The sequence below is a fragment of the Pomacea canaliculata genome, linkage group LG4 (genome assembly GCF_003073045.1).
Source record: "Pomacea canaliculata isolate SZHN2017 linkage group LG4, ASM307304v1, whole genome shotgun sequence".
Lineage (NCBI taxonomy): Eukaryota > Metazoa > Mollusca > Gastropoda > Architaenioglossa > Ampullariidae > Pomacea > Pomacea canaliculata.
The window spans coordinates 14,169,425-14,187,029 of record NC_037593.1 but is presented as its reverse complement, the minus strand read 5'-3'; the positions used below and the strand labels follow the sequence as shown (position 1 = coordinate 14,187,029).

Genomic DNA, 17,605 nt, shown 5'->3' with positions numbered 1-17,605 from the left:
AACGTGGATCCAAAGTCGCAAATTTTAAGAGGGAAAAAAAACGTAAAATTTCCTTTGGTGCTTTCAGTGGTCATTTTACTTTACAACAAATTCTATACGTTCACACCACAAAAAAATTGTAAAACAATCCGAAGTTGCTAAGCCAGCCACGTTACAAAAGGGAGGAAAAACCCCCAGCAAGGAGGAAAAGTCAGTAGTGTAGTAGTTTCGCTCATCGGCCAGATGATCGTTGTGACGAGGACGTCATGGAGCGCACGCTCCTTGCACACAGGGCTTGGCACACCGCTCGTCAAGAAGCTCAAACGGGTTTACCTTCTGAAATAGGGATAAACATTCAGCTCAGAAAAAGGTCGAGATAACATTGGGGATAGGCAAACTGTTTAACAATCGCTTTGTAGCTATGATAGTGTGCAGTTTAGGTAAAGACCAACCTGAACGTTTGCGTTTTTTTTTTTTTTTTTTTTTTTTTTTTTTTTTTTTTTTTAAAGATATCAGTAGTTATAGGCGATATAAAACTAATCTGTAAATTTCAGCCTTCAAAACCCATCCATTCATTAATTATCTGATACCATTCGCACCTGGGATCAACGAGCGGCGCTAACAGCGTACTACGTCACGTTGGTGCACCATTCACATTGCCTGCAGTCAACACTATTTAGCGTGCAGCTTAGTTTAGTTAAAAGTCTTCAACTAACTTCAAGTTATGGTAAAATAGTTGAATTAGGGGTGTTTAGATTAGCTAGCCAGCGTGTGTTCATTTCCAGCTATCTTAATTAGTGTGAAGCTAAGCTAAGATACTTTAATTAGTTCAAAAGTTAGGAACGCACAACTTTTTGAATGAGTGAACATGTATTCGTGTGTAGTTTAGTGACAATAGCATTCAGCTTCCTCCTTTCTTACACCCTCCCGTCCTCCCTTGCACCCACTCAGACCCTCTGTCCACTTTCTGAGAACAATTCACAAACGCTTTCAGATTGAGTAACCTACCGGATCTTTCGTTTCTGGAGTTGCATCCGGGGCGTTGGTAATATTGAAGGACTGTTTGAAACGGGAAGTTGTCAAAATGGTCGCCAGCTCAGAATCCACCACCTTTTCTTCATTTTTCTGCGCATGAAACCGAGCAAATGTATTAAGCAGGAAAAATATTACCTAGAGGTAGCCGTGTTTAGCATCTACTAATTCTTTGAAATAAACTTTCAAGTAATCCATAAGATATTGATTTAAAATAGTTCTTTTTATTTTAAAAAACTCGCATTTTTTCTTTCGTTCCTCTAAAAATCCACTACTTGCGGACATATTTCCAGCCTCTTCCTAGTCTCAAACACGTAGTAAGATGGTCATTTCATACAAAGGAGTTTCTATACTTTTCGGGGTATCTCATATACTTTAAGGGGTGTCTCGTCTGCTTTTAGTGCTATCTCATACTTTTTAATTTCTGTACTTTTAAATATTTACCTCAAATACTGTGACGTCGTCAAGTTTCAACCGCTCCTGGCAACCTGCAATATCACCTTTGTAGGAGACACGACTAGGTCCACTTACTCCTTGTGCGGGTAGTTTGAACAGTCTGTATGTCACAGCTACGTACCTGGCTGAACCTGAGACAAACACACACACCAGCTATGGAGGTGTTTCATCTGACTCTTGTACACAGTACGGGTGGTGAGCGACTAACTACATCACAAAGTCTGATGGTTTGTTATTACAACATATATCTGTAGTATGGCTGACAACCCTCCATCATACACAACAAAGATAGGAATCGTGTTTTTGTTTTTTCCACACATAGGCACAATTATTAAAAACATAAGAATGGAATGAAGATTATAAGTTTGTTAGTGTATCATTCATTCTCAGCTAGCTCTCGTATTTCCTCCCAAACGCATGTTAGAAAGGGTCACTCTGGGTGAACACAATTTAAATTCAATCCAACTGCTCGAGTGGCGATATTCAACCACACGCTACTGTATATTATGGGGCTCCAGAGCTTTCACATGTAAAGTCAGTCTACATCTCGTGTAAATACATCGCTTGTGGACAGTTGTTATCAGATTTTTGCTGCCAGCCATGCTGTCTGGCACTGACGATGCCCATTCTGTCATGTCCATAATTGACCGACAGATTATCGATGTCAGAACTGACCCTCTCTGCCTCCCACCAGTCTTCTCAATATCCCTTAGCCCCATCTCAATTTCTGGTCTGATGGGAGGTGGGTGGATCTGTGTCTAATTAAACACGCACGCACGCACGCGAGGGCTACCACAATACAGGGGTGTGTCCGGTGGCCGGTGACCCCGTGACCTGTGGTTTTCCCGAAGGGAGACAGGTGGGGTTGGGGGGATGCCTAGTATCAAGTTTAGGAGAGGGTGCGCATCTTCTAGAAGATTCGGGGGTAGGAGTAATGAGAGAATGGAACAAGAAAGGTACTCTAGTAGTTAAAACACTCGCTTGCCACCAATGCAGTTAGAAAGTTAGTGTTCATATCTCGTCTCGGGGCCCAAATGGAGATTTGAAGAAGTTAGGAAATCTTAATTATTATTATTTTTTTTTAAGATTCATGTTTCTCCTTGCGATTTCGTGTTCGAGACATTAATAGGTGATATGAAAGATATGAAAGGAGTCCTTTGAGTATAATCTGACTCACCATTAGGTAGGTCTTTAAATTCACATCAGTGTGTTAAAGCAAGGCTGCAAGCTTACCTATTCGGTCACTAAACTGACTGGTATCTACGGGCTTTGCTGTGACAAGACGTGGAGAGCTGAAGCCGATCTCAGCAGCCAGCTGGTACAGCTCGTCCCACAACAAGGCTCCTCCGATTCCCTCCCCTTCAAACCGCATACAGTATAAGCAGAGGTACGGCAATAAAGTAAATATTAATAAGAGATTTTATTCAAAATTTATACAGATCTGTATGCACTGACATTTAAAATCAATTAAAATATACAAACTTTTAATTTCTAAAATGAGTACGAGATATAAATATAGTATAGCTATGACAATTATATAAGAACTTCTTGAATGTTTACATTATTGTCACCTGAGTACTGGTCCTAGCCATTTGATTAGAAAACTATCCAAATAAAAGGAACAATTTTAAATATAAAAAATGAATGAAAAAAGGAAGGAAATGGAGAGGAAAAGAATGGAAGAAAGTTGCAAGCAGGAAGACCAAAGGAGAAAGGAATAAATAATTAAGGGAGAAAAAGCATACCCCAGAGGACCTTATCCTTTTTCATCTCGTCTGTCTGCTTGGTGTCAGTGTACATGTCACTAAAGTACAGTTCCCCTCCGTCCTGAAAAACAAACAAAAATAAAGGGTACACACTGCCCTACTTTATATAATCTGTTCCTCCCTTTCAACCACCTCTAACTAAACGGAAGAGAGAAAAATAACGGAAACTTTGAAAACCGATAAAAATAGCTGACATCCGGGTCTATTAATCGAAAAATAGTTGAATTATTTCTTTATGGGGTTTCTTGTAGAATGTCCGCTATGCGACCTGTCATAAACATCTTTTGTATACTTTTTTTTTTTCTGAACGACATGCGGGGATCGTTTCCCTGGTTTTCAAGACACAAGGCAGTGGAAGGGAAGCAACTCAGTTTATGTTACACACATCAAGGGCTCGACAGGCGGCGCCCGTCGCTCGATCTGTGCGTCAGTGTGTGTGTGTCTGTCTTTGGGTTGGACCCTTTGGGTAAAGTTTTGTTACTGAAGTCTTGACATCATTTGTGGTCACTTCTGGCTAGATGGCGCTTTACCATAAACAGTTCAACAGCGCCACCACAGTCAGTACCTTGAGGACAGCGTGCGCCTCCCTCAGCACCGCCTGCTTGTCAGGGGAGAGGTTTATCACACAGTTGGAACTGTAACAAACAACGACAGTCACAGAGAGCCATGCTGTATGTAAATATAAAACACTGTATATATAAAAGACACTGTTTATATATAGATATTTTAAGCCCTTCGTGTCTTCATCATCTCCAGAGTTGTCCCAACCAGGCTGTGCAGCGAGGAAGGTAAATGTTAAAAAGAATTATCTGATATGGTTTGAACAGCCGATGTTTATTGACAGCTCTCTCTATTTTTTTTTTCGTTTTCCCCTGGTGTCAGGCTCAAAACAAAAAGAGTGTAGAGGTCAAGTGCTGCTCCTACTTGCTGTTGTCTCCCCTGATGCTAAACTGTGTGTGAGAGCGAGAGAGAGCGAGAGAGAAGAACAGACTGATAGGTGTCCAGAGATGGAAAAAATCCAGTAATATATTACTCTGTGACAAAAGTTCGAGCGCTAATTTTATTAAATATCTCAGAATTTTATTAAATATCTAAGAATCTCAGAAACACGAATAGACTGACAGCAATATAGAAATTTTACTTAAAACTGACCCAACGTTTTTGTAATGAAACTGTTAGGTGTCATTTCATTCTGTGTCAACGTTTGACACCTGGATGTTACAATAAAGATTTAATTGCATAAGAACCAGATGAGCAGTTATCTTTTGAGGTACATTTCTGGACACTTCATGCCACATACTTTCAACAAATATAGCCAGAAAAAAAAAGAATATTGAAATTAATCCCCACTGTCCATGGCCTATTTTAGGAGTCGAACTTTTGTCACAGTCTCATATGTGATTCTGTACTCCTGCTTTACTTTCTGTTAAACCTCCAAATGCCTCTCCTGACATGCTATTGTGATGTTACAAGTCTACTGATGTCATTGCATTGCTTACATGATGATGTCGATACTTCCTTGTTGCAGACCAGCCTCCACGAGCTTTTCGATGTAGCCAAAGATAAACTCCACGTTGGGCTGGCTGTAAGCAAACTTCTGAGTGTGATAGTCGATGTAACCTCTTGCAAATTCCAGCTGTAAATTGCGAATACGAAAACAAAGAAAAATGAGATTTTCTCTCGTAATTACCTGTGTAAAAAACTGGTTTACGATTGAAAGTTATTTGGGTGGAAAAAATTGCTGACTAGAACGTGGCTAGACAAAAGTCGTAATATGAAGCTGCTGAGATAATGTCACAAAATACATGGAGAAAAATTCTTTTACAGAAAGATGTATTTTTGTATGTATGCTTTGTGAAAAATAGAGACAATAAACGAAATGGTTACAAAAAAAATATATAAATAAATAAAAACCTGACGCAAACAGCTACATCACCACAGAAGATTACCTGCTCTTGTGTCATGTCCACACCTACCACGTGACCTGACGGACCAACCAGCTTGCTCAGCGCGAAGCAGTCCCTCCCACTGCCGCTGCCAAGGTCAAGGATACTACATCCTTCTATCGCTTCCGGTATTGCAGGCCCGCAGCCATAGTATCTGAGGACACGATAACCGCAATATCTGTTAGCTTTTCCCTGTCTTACAGGTCTTATGTAAAGCCTAAAACTTTGAGTAAATTAAGTGTCAAAGTTTTGTTAGACATGTGAAAAGCTTATAATCTGTTGACTCCATTAATAGCTTTATTATGTAACAATGGCTGCTCGTCTCCCCTGTTGTTGTTGTTGCTCACCTGACCGTGACCTCATCGTGTACGTCATCGAAGGCCTCGCGCACGATCTTGCGAACCTCAGGCGAGAAGGTCAGCGTAGTGACCCCCGTGGCGCAGGAGTCTTTGGTTCTGACCTCTTTGCCGTAGTAGTCCTTCATGGATTCTATAACATCCAGGTCAGAAGACGCTTGTGGCGAATTTCCACAGGAAGACATGGTTGTGCAGAGGGTATCTTCGGGCTGACGTGTTCACAGTCTGTCCAATGGATTGATGCAGATGACTACATTTTGGACAGACGGGGAAAACTATAATAAGAAGTCACAGAAAGTGGAGATGTACAAATTCTTTATCGTCATCAAGCTCCTTTCCTTGTTTTTGTTTAGAGACATCACATCGGAGCGCTCGTAAAATGACTTTAGTTTTGCAGTCATCCTGAACAACCAAATGTTCACTCATCTAAAATGAAGACGATAAGTCATACAAAGAGCAAAGCTAATTCAAATTGGCAAAGTCTTTAGTCATAAAAAGAATGGTTTTAAGATTTTTTTGGGGGAGCGAAAGTTTGTAAAAATGCAAAGGAAATGTAAAATTACCAAAGTTCCCTGACTGACAAGCATTCAACCATATCTGACAACTGCGATCATGCAGCATTTTTTTCTTTAAATCACCTATATATCATATCTTGAAGAACTATACATTTCCACTTTGCTATTGTGTACCCTCAAACATAAAAATGTCGGACTCTACAGCACGAAACAATTTAACAAGTGTCACCGCACATCATAGGTCATGAAGACCTATTTCAGTGGGACAGCGACCTACAGCCAGGCAATTTATCATCTAGAGAGAAGGCTGTGAAGTAGGCACAGATGGATATAACTGCCACACCACTCCAGCTACCTCGAACCCCGAGTCGTGACCTCAGATGAACCCAGACAGCGCGGTGTTACTACGTGGCTACAGCTGCAGGCGAGTGGGTCATGTCATGTACGGGCCTTGTGCTCTCTTCACGAGCTGTATCCACACAGACTATAAGTAAGGCACCTTTAGATAAACAGAAGAAAACAGATGTACTTACTTTCAAGACTGAATTGTGTTTTTTCGTCGCCAGGTGTCTCTCGGAATCTCCCACAGCTTCCTGACTGAAAAATTGGGTCCAGGGGCACTAGGGGCAGTCACTCCGTCTACAAGAGACCGAGGAGGCGATGTAAGTCAGATTATTTTTGTGTGTGTGTTCAGATATTTTTCCTATTCCTTTTGCGTGTATTCACTAACAGTTTTTCATGACTTCAGCAATGTGGCTTTAAAAGTGCTTTTCGTGTCCTTGTTGTATCCGAGGGCACATGTTATCTTCGAGCGCGGGGAGAGCTTAACTGATATCACACCGTTTTGTTTCGAAAAGTTTTTATGATGCGAGTTATCTTACATTTGTAGGAGAAGCTAAACAATTTACTACATCAGTAGAGCACACTTCATTCACTTTGAAGGACCTTCTTTGAACTCTGATTTATTTAGTTTCTTTATTGTTGTTATTGTTATTTTTTCATGATGTAGACATACATACATACATTTCATAGACATTAATATACAAATAATGCTCCTAAAAATAAAATATTTGACATCGTAGTAAAAAAACCAAAAACAATAACAAACAAAACAGACTCCCTACACGCAAGACACTGGGTCACTTTCAGCAGCAAAATGATGAGTGCTCGTCTGTCCCCCCCCTCCTTTTCTTTTGTTGCTCATCTGCGCCCTTCTTGGTTAAGATCAGAAAACTGCAAAAGAACCCCTGATCCCAACCCTGGAGCAAATTAAGATAGCAGTAAGATTGTCTAACAGTTATGTAACCTACCCCGCCCTCCCCCACTTTTTAAAACGAGGATTCAGAACCAAACTGAGCACTAAAAAGAAAAATGAAACACATGCTCTAAAAACAGACAGAAAATGTTTGTTATATATATATATGAGGCCCCAAGGAAATGGCAACTCATAGTTTTCAAAATAAAAATTCATATACACAGGCTGTCATCTGGGAATATAAACTGGAACCTTGACCTTAAAAAACCCCACCTTACACCCCAGAAAAAAAAAATCCGTTAAGTCATGCTGCATCATTTGGGGTACGTAAATAACGCATACTTTATGTGCTTCAAGGTAGATAAAAGAGAGAAACAGGCGATAAGGAAAGGTACATCGCGTAGTTAAGTATGTAAGTGAATTATCACTATGCGACATATCCAACAACACACTGATATAGTATTAGTATGACATGATGGTAGAGACAGTCACATATTTTCTCTTAATTTCTCTCTACACACACACACACGAATAAACAGGTAATAGCACATTAAGATTTAGAAACAAAACTTGAGCACACACACATCCACTGTAGGAAACGTGAAATAAAACTTTTTCTTTGCTATCCACACTTGAGGCAGCAGACAGCTTGGAGGCTGGATGAGCGACTACCCAACCTCACGTGCACTTACCCTCCCCTCCACTGTCACCATTGACCTACCTGTGGAGTGGGTACCTGACAGACTGACACTGTAGAGTGTAGAGAGCGCTAGGCCACCCACCACCCCTAACCCATAAAGATTACGACTGTAAAGTCACGTGACAGCCTTCACCTGACCTTCCCTAGCCTCCATTTCGATTGCGCGACCTCCGCGAAGCAGCTGTTGCAAAGCTGTCAGAGGAGAGAGAAGGGAAAGGAAAGAGTTGTGCGGTGGTCGGTGGACGTGGTAAGTGCCTGAATGGTGCATCTGTTCTTTTTCCCTCTTGTAATCTCGTCTGTCATGTGTGTGACATTGTAGCCTGGCAGCGGGCGGCGCACAGCACATCGGTGTTGACGGCAAACACGCGAGCGATCGCTTGGTCGGTAGACTGTGCTAAAAATAACCTCCCTTGAAACGACAGTCCTCGTTGACTGATAGACTGTTTCGTGTGAACACTGGATAGTCGGCAACATACCCATGGACAAAATTGCCCTAACTTCCTAACCAGCAGATAAGGTTAACCCGGTAGTTAAACGAACTCCCGATTCACGAGCCTCTAAGTGGGTGAAGTTATTCGATCATAGATGGCTATCATATCGGGAATTTCCAGAAAAAGCATTAAGACCAATCGGAATGGTTTGCGGTGTTTTCAGATACCAGTAGATATAGGCGATATAAACTAACCTGTAAATTTCAGCCACCAAAGCCCATCCGTTAATTATTTATCCGGTACGATTTGCACCTACGATCAACGAGCGCTGATAACAGTGTACTACCTCACGATAGTACACCATTCACAACATTGCCTGCAGTCAACACCAATCAGAGAGAGAATGAGCAACAGTTCGGATTATTCGGACGCTGACAGTCTGCATTTCTCGTGGTTCTGAAAAGCTGCTACTTAAGCACGAGAAATGCAGACTTTCAAAGTCCGAATATCCCGAACTGTCGCTTTTGCTGCTCTAACGACAATCTCCACCATATTTACCACTGGTCAAGGTATCCAGTTTGGCGCCATGATGCTACCTTCCTTGCTGGCATAAATCTAACCCAGCTTGGTCACTGATTTCCACAACTTCATGGTGTGAATTTATTGCTAACTTTCGATATTTTGCTTCATTCGAATCAAGCTTAGTTATGCCTTGCCTCGTTACTACGGCGAAATTTGGAAATGTCCTCTTGATGTCCCTTGATGTCGGATCCTGGTGTGGCGTCGTGTTTTCAGAGACTGTTTCATGTTTAAGGTAATAGCCTCTGTTAGCTCTGTTTGACAGCTTGATAGTTGGAGTAACTCTAATAGCTCACGTCAACCCAGTTCCCTCCCTTCCACGCCCTGGACCTAGCTGCTGGGTCATTGACCATCCGGGCCTCGATTGATTCGGCTTGACAACACTGTGTTTTCACTCCTGTCCTGTTAACATAACTCCTACTACACGCCTACTTTCTCCGAGAAAATCAATGAGAGAGATGTGACAGAGGGTTGGACTCCTCTTTCCATATGCCGATAACTCGATACAGTGAAACAGAGTTCACTTCTCCTTATGACCTCGTCATTGTTGCACCTTGCATCTAATGTTTTTGATGATAAGGATGATGATGATGATGATGACATTGACAATGATGATTATTTTTATTTCTTTTGCTAGAATAATCATGTGCTCCTGCGCCAAGGATACTTCCGCTGTGTGCGGTGAAAATGACGTCATTTCCTCCGTTAAGAAGCACTATGGGAAAGACTCCCAAACATCAAAGTGCGTCATCTCAGGTGTCAACACTTTGACATGCGCGCCGTCAGTTCCTAAGCACGTTCGAGAAGCCTTTGCCGAGGTGCATGAGGAAGTCACTCTTAGGTGAGTGAAAATAGAAATCGCAAACAAATCATTCTTGTGTTTTATTAATTATTAATTTTTTAATCAATCCACTCATTTAAATATCCAGACTACATTTGGACTGGTCTGTGGGTAAAAAAGAAAACGTTTATTTTGTTTGGTATTAGGTAAGACTTAGCTAGAAGAATGGAAATGGTAATTGGGGTGTGAACAATAAACTCCATACAAGAAATTGGTAGCAGACATATACAAATTTTTATTGATAAGGAAAATGTTTATTTACAAGCTGATGTTATGGGAATAAAAAGAAGTCTTGTCGTAGAGTTTGGTGATAACTCATTTTGTCAGGTATGTTGGAGGATGCCGCTGAAGATGATAAAGAAAATATATCTTACGATGTAGACTTTATGACTCTTGAAATATCGGCGAAGTCAGCGTACTGCATTTTTCTGTGCCCTTGGAAGAAAGGAAAATCTAGAATATTCAAAAACTACCTTACAGGTACTACGGCTGTGGATCTGCAATACCGGAAGCAGTGGAGGGATGCAGCATCCTTGACCTTGGCAGCGGCAGTGGGCGGGACTGCTTTGCGTTGAGCAAGCTGGTTGGTCCGTCAGGTCGCGTGGTGGGTGTGGACATGACAGAAGAACAGGTACGCTGTCAGAATGGTGTTTGCATGTCTCAGTCTAACAGCAACGTGTGCAGTAAATTTTGTCTGAAGCTGCTGTAAAAGCCCAGACTGATTTTGATGCAGAAAATATCTGTAACAGCGATATTTATAGCAACAACAATAATAATACTATTATACTGAACATACGAATGTTCAAAAAGAAATTTTCTTTTCGCAACAAGGTTCACAGTGTGTGAAAAATTTCATATAAATAATCATAATAATAACTGTACGAGAAGGTTGTTATTTATATGGGAAGGAAAATAAAAATAAATTAAATTTTAAAACTTGAAATCACAGAATACAATACAAACAAAAATAATAAATTCGGTCAGAGGATGCCGAATAAAACAAGACCCTAAGTCTCTTAGTAGCCCAAACAACAAGAGAATAGAAGTGCCCGTTCATTTAGGGATTGATAATAAATATGCAAAATGATGTTATATCATCATTTCATTTCTGCGATCCAAGATGAGCATATTGTTTGCTTCTCTGTCAAGCTGAACTGTGCGAAGACCTACATCGACTACCACACTCAGAAGTTTGGCTACAGCCAACCAAACGTGGAGTTTGTCTTTGGTTACATCGAAAAGCTGGGAGAGGCTGGGCTGAAGGAGGGAAGCTTTGACCTCATCATGTAAGTCACGTGACTGCTTACGTCACTGTACAGGAGGGTAAATGGCGGACACTTGTTGTTACTGTTAGCACAGTTGGCAGGAGTGGGACGGGAGGGACAAAAGAAATGAAGGAGAGAACAGGACGAGAGATAATGACACAAGAGATGCCACGATCACAATAGAGAGACAGTAGTGACACGGGAGACACATAGTACGGCGATACTACTACGTTCGCCAACGATCACGTAAACTTATTTTAAATTAGAACACGTTTGGGTCCTCAGGTGGCACTGTCTCTAGTTCTCAAAAACGAGTAATTTTTTAAATAAAATGATAACTCTGACCCTATCTTTAAATTTCCATATTCTTGTTGTGACCATCAAACCTCAAGTTTACAAAATTCTCAAATGAAACAGCTCAGTATATTTCGTCCAGACGTTATCTATTGATCTGTAAGTTTGTCTGTCTGTCTGTCACGATCACCTATACTTATTTGTCTTGCTGTCTGTCCCTCATGAGATGTTAATGGTCAGCTGCACCTGAATCAGACTGTCTTTCTGTCAGTTGTTCCATTTGTATCTCATTGTTGTAATATCTCCATGAGGCAACACAAATAAAAAAAATTAAATTAAAAATAAATTTAAAATGAAATAAGTAATATGTAAAATTAAGCAATAAGCCGACCCCAACCAGCCCACACAAAACAACAGACCCCCTTCCCACACACACAAAAGCCACAAACAAGAAAAACAGCAAAACCTGACACAAAGTATGCTTATTTATTGCTAACATGTAACATATGCTAACATGTAAAATTCTGTGTTTCAGCTCCAACTGTGTGATTAACCTCTCCCCGGATAAAAAGTCCACCCTGAGGGAAGCGTTTCGAGTATTGAAGGTACGTTGGTGGAGCGGTGAAGTAGTCGGACCTCACTGGTCTACTAATAGCAGCAATAGATGAGCAAGAATCAGACTGGCTTTGTTTTCGAGCAAAAAAAGACAGAAAAAAGAATTTCACTCAGGTTTTGTTATCAATGACTTACGCAAAAATGTGATTGCGAGAAAGGCGATGAGAATAGGAAGGAACAGGTGTCATGTTGAGGTGATGTGTCGTGTCGGGGTCACGTGTCACGTTAAGGTCATGTGGTGTTGAGGCTACAAGTCGTGTGGAGATAGTTAATAATCTAGCAGCGACAACAACATCGCCTCCACCAATGCAAAGCCTGTATAGCGCGAAATCACACCTACATCATATCCTAGTCGACAGACATAGCCATGACAATAAGAAACTCTTAGCCAATTGCATTGTTGGTAAATCATAGTAAAATACGTTAAATTGTGCATCACTTTGATGTTTAAGTTTGTTTGCAGTTGTTCTTCGTTTCTCCCTCCTTTTATAAGTAATATTTGTACTTTTTTCCAGGAAGGCGGCGAATTTTACTTCAGTGACATCTACACCGACACTGTACTGTCCGAGGAGGCCAGAAAAGATCAGTTTCTATGGGGTAAAGTCCTTTGTCTATTCTTTTGAGTAAAAGCGTGAACAGACTTTAGTTTTATCTGGTAGGTATTTAGAATCATGATTGTATCCGCTTCATAAAACACTGTTATAAGGGGTTGTAAATGTTACAGTGATTGTGAGACTTTACATGCACACACGTCCACATTAACACACAACTCCAGCCATCTTTCCTAGATGAATAATTCTGTTCGAAAAAGTAGACAAATCGCTGAATACTAGAAAGAAAAGTGGTGTTTGTTAGTAATAACGCCGGTGATTCTGGATGAGTTCAGGCGAATGTTTCTCCGGGGCCTTGCTGTGGAAGGAGCTGTACCAACTGGCAGCAGAGATCGGCTTCAGCTCTCCACGACTTGTGACAGCCAAACTCGCAGACACCAGCATGTACGGCGACAAGCTTGGTGAGCTGATGGCATCACGTGTCCTGTTGAGGTCAAATGTCATGTCATAGTAATGTGTTCTGTGTTTTGTTTCGAGTTTTGAAGTTGACAAAAATATTAGCAGTCTAACAAGTCGTGGGTAACCTAATATTTTTCTCTGGTAAGACCGAGTTTAAACTCTACTGTGGCATGTCTAAAGGTATAGACAATCGTAAAATGCATGTACTCATGTGTTTGCATGCGTGTTTTCAGGCTCGGCGAGGTTCACATCAGTGACGTACAGGTTGTTCAAACTGCCAGCACAAGGAGCAAGCAACCCTTGTCGTGTGTCTTACACCGGGGGTATCATCGGATCCCCGGACTCCGTGGTGTTCGACTACAATACGCTGTTCAAGGCAGAGTACTTTCAACATTTTCAAGACCACACTCGTCTATAGACGGATTTTGTAAAGCAGTGTACTTACACGCACCTGCAACTGTTTTCTGTGTGTCACAGACTTCTCCATGTCCAGATATATTCTCATCAAGGGATATAACTCTCGTTGGCTTAGTTTTGGTTTTGCTAAAGACCTTTTACATTAATCAAACTAGAGGAGGGTTAGAGAGGGGAAAAAGAAAGAAGAGACAAGAAACACTCAGTAGAGAGACAGAACACACAAAGCTAAAGCAACTTGAGAATATTTTGCATCGTCTCAAGTATTCAACTCTTTGAATGTGATAATGACTTTGGGAAGCAGATAGACAAATAGTTCGGGGAAGGAAATACCGGAATGATTTGGAAGAGTGGAAGACTAACCGGTCTTGGAAAGCAGATCGCCGAATGATTGTAAATTATAAGTAGGAGTCCACAAATTGGATGGAGTTCAATGTAACACAGCATACTCCTGTCCTCCAACCTCTCACCCCAGTCATGAAGTGGAGCCAGCTGTGTAATGGGCCCCTGACTCATTAGAGGGTAGGGGAAGGTAATGCTGCAGTGGAGAAGAGATGAGTACTTCACTCACAAATATAAGTTTCCCTCCCCACTCACCCAAAAGAGTTGGTCTCATTTCCGAACCACCGAGTAGTTACTGGGCTATGGTTTCTGTCATCTGGCTCCGCATTTAGTTAATGATTTGGAGGTTTTGTGTGCAGAAAGATGAAGAGAAAGTGGTGGATTCCGAGCTGGCTTCCATTCTGAAGACTTCACGCTTCAAACAGTACTTCAGCATCACCGATGCACCAGATGCCACTCCGGAAACAAAGGATCCCGTAGGTCTTATAATGGAGCTTCGCGCCTGTTGTTTGTTTGTTTGTTTGTGTTTTGGGTGGGGGGAATCATTTTCTCTTCTATTGGCCACCATAGTATGAATACGTGAAAGAGAAAACAAATTAGAAGGTAGAGAGAGATAAAAACGGACAACCGCACAAGGAGGTGTTTATTCACATAAAATCATGACCAGAAATTCAACCCTTGACTACAAATTGAAATATTGTAAATTTTGATGAGCAGAATAAACGATTAAATAAAATTCAACGATCCCCTTTTCGCCGAGATCACATTCTTGCAAAATATAATTCTTAGAAATTCTCATAGTTTTCAACTGCAATTTTTATGGAAAATTCTCGATGTCACAGTTTCTCTCTCTCTCTGTCCCCTTTCTCTGTGCGTACACATACACTTAACATATAAACATATCAGTATACCTTGTAACGGGAACAAAATAACATCATCATCATCATCATCATCATCATCATCATCATCATCATCATCATCATCATCATCAATAATCATCATCATCATCATCATCATCATTTTCTACCGCGTTGCCTTGACCTCACGGGGCACTCAAAATACACACCACGATCTCCTTTTTTCTATTTTCAGAAAGTCGATCCTTTTATCGCAGAGAGTGCTGCGGCACCAAAGAAATCATGTTGCTCCAAACAATGCTGCTAGTGGCCCGCGGCTACACGTGACCTACAAGAGGTGATGGACAGAAGAAGAGGAGAGAAAGACTGCAATGATGCTTTCTGCAGTATTTGGCGAGAGAACATCTAAAACCTTAACGATGAACGCAGTGACTTTAGAGTTCTTCAGGGACAAGGCATTTTTCTTTCTCTTCATTGGAATGGGCCCGCGATAAAGAATACAATAAAACCCAAGAAAAAAAATGTGATCTTCACATTACTTTCAAGACGAAACTGATAACAGATACTTACATTCTGTTTGTTAAATCATCGACGCCGGAACCTCCATTGCTCTGCGGAGACAAAAAAAAATAGTCCTTGTCTTCTTGTACTTGCCAAGCAATGCACTGGTTGTTGTGCAGCGTCCATTGTTTTAACTGACATCTACCTACATCGTTTGTTCGTTAACAAAAGGGAGGATAGAAGCAAAGTGACATCAGAGTTTCTCGTTTAGCTGAGGATCATGGTATCTCTACATGGTGTCAGGAAAATTTTCTTTCGCGGGCAATGAAAGTATGCCTTTGTCTGAGTTGTAGTATAATGTGGCATCAGTTCATCAAATAAAACAAGTTCTTTCCATCCTAGAAAGTGGAGTGAGAATGATTTACCGCGTTAGGAACGATTGCTGCGGATGGGCTAGACCGGTTACATACGCACAGGAACTCTCTCTTTTTTCACACACACACACACACGTATACACACAAATACTATTTCATGTTTTCAATGACATACACGCATTCATATTATCCCCCTCGTTGTGCACGCACATACACGCAACATTAATATTTCACGTTTCCCTTTTTCCTCCTCCATTTCTCTCACACACCTCTCTCTCTTTTTCTCATACTAACTCAAGGACGCACTCATAGGGACACAAAAGTTGTGAAAGCGATGACAGAAGTAAAAAAAAAACCAAACCAACAAACCAACAAAACAAAACCAAAAAACAAAACAAAAGAAAAAAAAACCAAAACAAACACAACAAAAATACAAACAAAGAAGAAAAAAAAAAAAAACGACACTGTGAAAGGAAGGACTGCTCTCAAAGTTTGAAAGCCATGTCCTACATTCCAATTTCTTGCAGCGTTACAAGAACGGACTGCAAAAAACAAAACAAAACAAAACAAAAAACCCCCCAAAAAAACAAAAAATAACTACAACAACAACAGCAAAAAAAAAAAACCCTAACAAAAATACCACGAAAATAAGGAAGTGGGTAGCGAAGTATGCACACGTCCTTCATCGATTATTTCAAATATCGCAATGAACAATATTTTTATTTATCTCTGCTCCCCAAGTCAGGGTGTAGAGTTCTATAGGAGTGCAACATCTTAAAATTCACCATGCACGGCAGTGTGTCATTCCGAACCTCATCTAGCGTCCGCAAAGGGGCGTAACCCAGCAAGCTCATCACGGGGTCACAGACTGCCTGCACGCCCTCTACAATGTCCCACGGGATCGTCTTTCTCCATGCTCTCGCAGCTGCTTCCGAACTTGCTCGAACGACAGTGAACGGTAGCAGGTGGCCTCCCTTTCCGGGTGTCAAAGTTCGCCGGGGGGCACATCCCCGTTGCGCGCCCCCTGCCGAGAAATTGGTTTGCCTGAGCACGAGATGCTGGATGTGCTCGGTCCACGTCAGGTTCAGAAACTGGTAGATGTGCTCAGAGGTCGGCAAGGGGTCCGCTGCCAGGTCCTCGTAGCGCAGGAACCGGATGCGCTGTGATGAGGCATTGAGCAGGAACAGGGCGTTTAATGCGTCGTCACGCATGCGCAGACACAGGTCTCGGGCGAAATTTTTAAAGTTTCTCTTTGTGGCTGCTTGAGGACGTTGATTCGGGACCACAGGGCTGCCCGAGGGTCGCGAACGAGGTAGATGATTTTCAACTCGGGGTGCGAGGTTAGAAGAGGCTGCAAGCCGCTAACCGGAAGCCGAACGACCTTCAGCAAAATCGTGTCATGTGACCTGCAGGTTGACTCCGCTGCGGCAAGGCAACTCTTTGCAGCGAATGGGTAGTTGCTGGCAAATTTTTGACATCTAAATGACGAAAAAAAGAATAACTGTATCGCTGCACTCTTGACAACTAAATGAAAGACCTAAAAAATAATAAAAAGAATGAAAGGAATAATGGTTTTTCAAAGTATCAGAAACAGAAGAACCTTTGATTACTTTGTCTATTCATCGTGCTTGGGTCTATATATTTCCGATATAACGATACATCGGGGTCACTATTTTTGGATCAAATTACTGAATAAAAAATGAACGACTAAATGAATGAAAGAAAATAAGGAAAACAACAAGAAGATAGTAGAAAAGACGAATAGAAAAAAGCAGAAAAAAAGATGGCACCCCACCGAGCCATTAGCGAGGTTTCTTTGTTCCGTACAAGAAAGTTTTCGTACAACGCGCCAACTAGCTGAGTGACGTCACAGGACAGGAGATGACGCAGGATCACCTGACCAACGTACAGGCATCGCTCGTTCTCGTCTAAAATTTTGTATCCTGTCCAGTAGAATGGTATTGACAGAGCTTAAAGTAAATAGCGAAACCTTAGTCTAAGTATTTTGCGATTGCAATACAAACATCATTGAGATGGAGGAACAAGGAGAATATTTTCCTGACAATTGACCTACCTG

General features: G+C 41.3%; 2 protein-coding genes and 1 long non-coding RNA gene across 4 annotated transcripts; 1 reads left to right on the top strand and 2 right to left on the bottom strand.

Annotated features, from left to right (window-relative positions):
- Positions 1 to 58: 58 nt before the first annotated feature.
- Positions 59 to 6,721, bottom strand: LOC112561981 (arsenite methyltransferase-like). Its single transcript, XM_025234874.1, has 10 exons — positions 6,584 to 6,721; positions 5,527 to 5,785; positions 5,183 to 5,333; positions 4,733 to 4,869; positions 3,799 to 3,868; positions 3,213 to 3,294; positions 2,701 to 2,826; positions 1,456 to 1,598; positions 988 to 1,104; positions 59 to 315 (listed from the first exon to the last, which is right to left on the bottom strand). The coding sequence occupies exons 2-10, from the start codon at positions 5,718 to 5,720 to the stop codon at positions 244 to 246; spliced, it is 1,092 nt and encodes a 363-aa protein (XP_025090659.1). The 5' UTR covers positions 5,721 to 5,785; positions 6,584 to 6,721; the 3' UTR covers positions 59 to 243.
- On the top strand, positions 6,576 to 15,555 carry LOC112561980 (arsenite methyltransferase-like). Of its 2 annotated transcripts, none has more exons than XM_025234873.1 (10): positions 6,576 to 6,712; positions 9,653 to 9,856; positions 10,337 to 10,487; positions 11,006 to 11,142; positions 11,951 to 12,020; positions 12,546 to 12,627; positions 12,917 to 13,042; positions 13,274 to 13,416; positions 14,156 to 14,272; positions 14,889 to 15,555. In XM_025234873.1, exons 2-10 carry the CDS (start codon positions 9,660 to 9,662, stop codon positions 14,958 to 14,960), a joined length of 1,095 nt encoding a protein of 364 aa, XP_025090658.1. In that variant the 5' UTR covers positions 6,576 to 6,712; positions 9,653 to 9,659; the 3' UTR covers positions 14,961 to 15,555. The 2 variants fall into 2 exon arrangements, with proteins under 2 accessions (XP_025090658.1, XP_025090657.1); XM_025234872.1 differs by lacking the exon at positions 6,576 to 6,712 and adding an exon at positions 8,097 to 8,252.
- On the bottom strand, positions 15,286 to 17,588 carry LOC112561987. Its single transcript, XR_003098756.1, has 2 exons — positions 17,324 to 17,588; positions 15,286 to 17,006 (listed from the first exon to the last, which is right to left on the bottom strand). It is a non-coding gene; the product is annotated as an uncharacterized LOC112561987 (long non-coding RNA).
- Between the last annotated feature and the right edge of the window lie 17 nt (positions 17,589 to 17,605).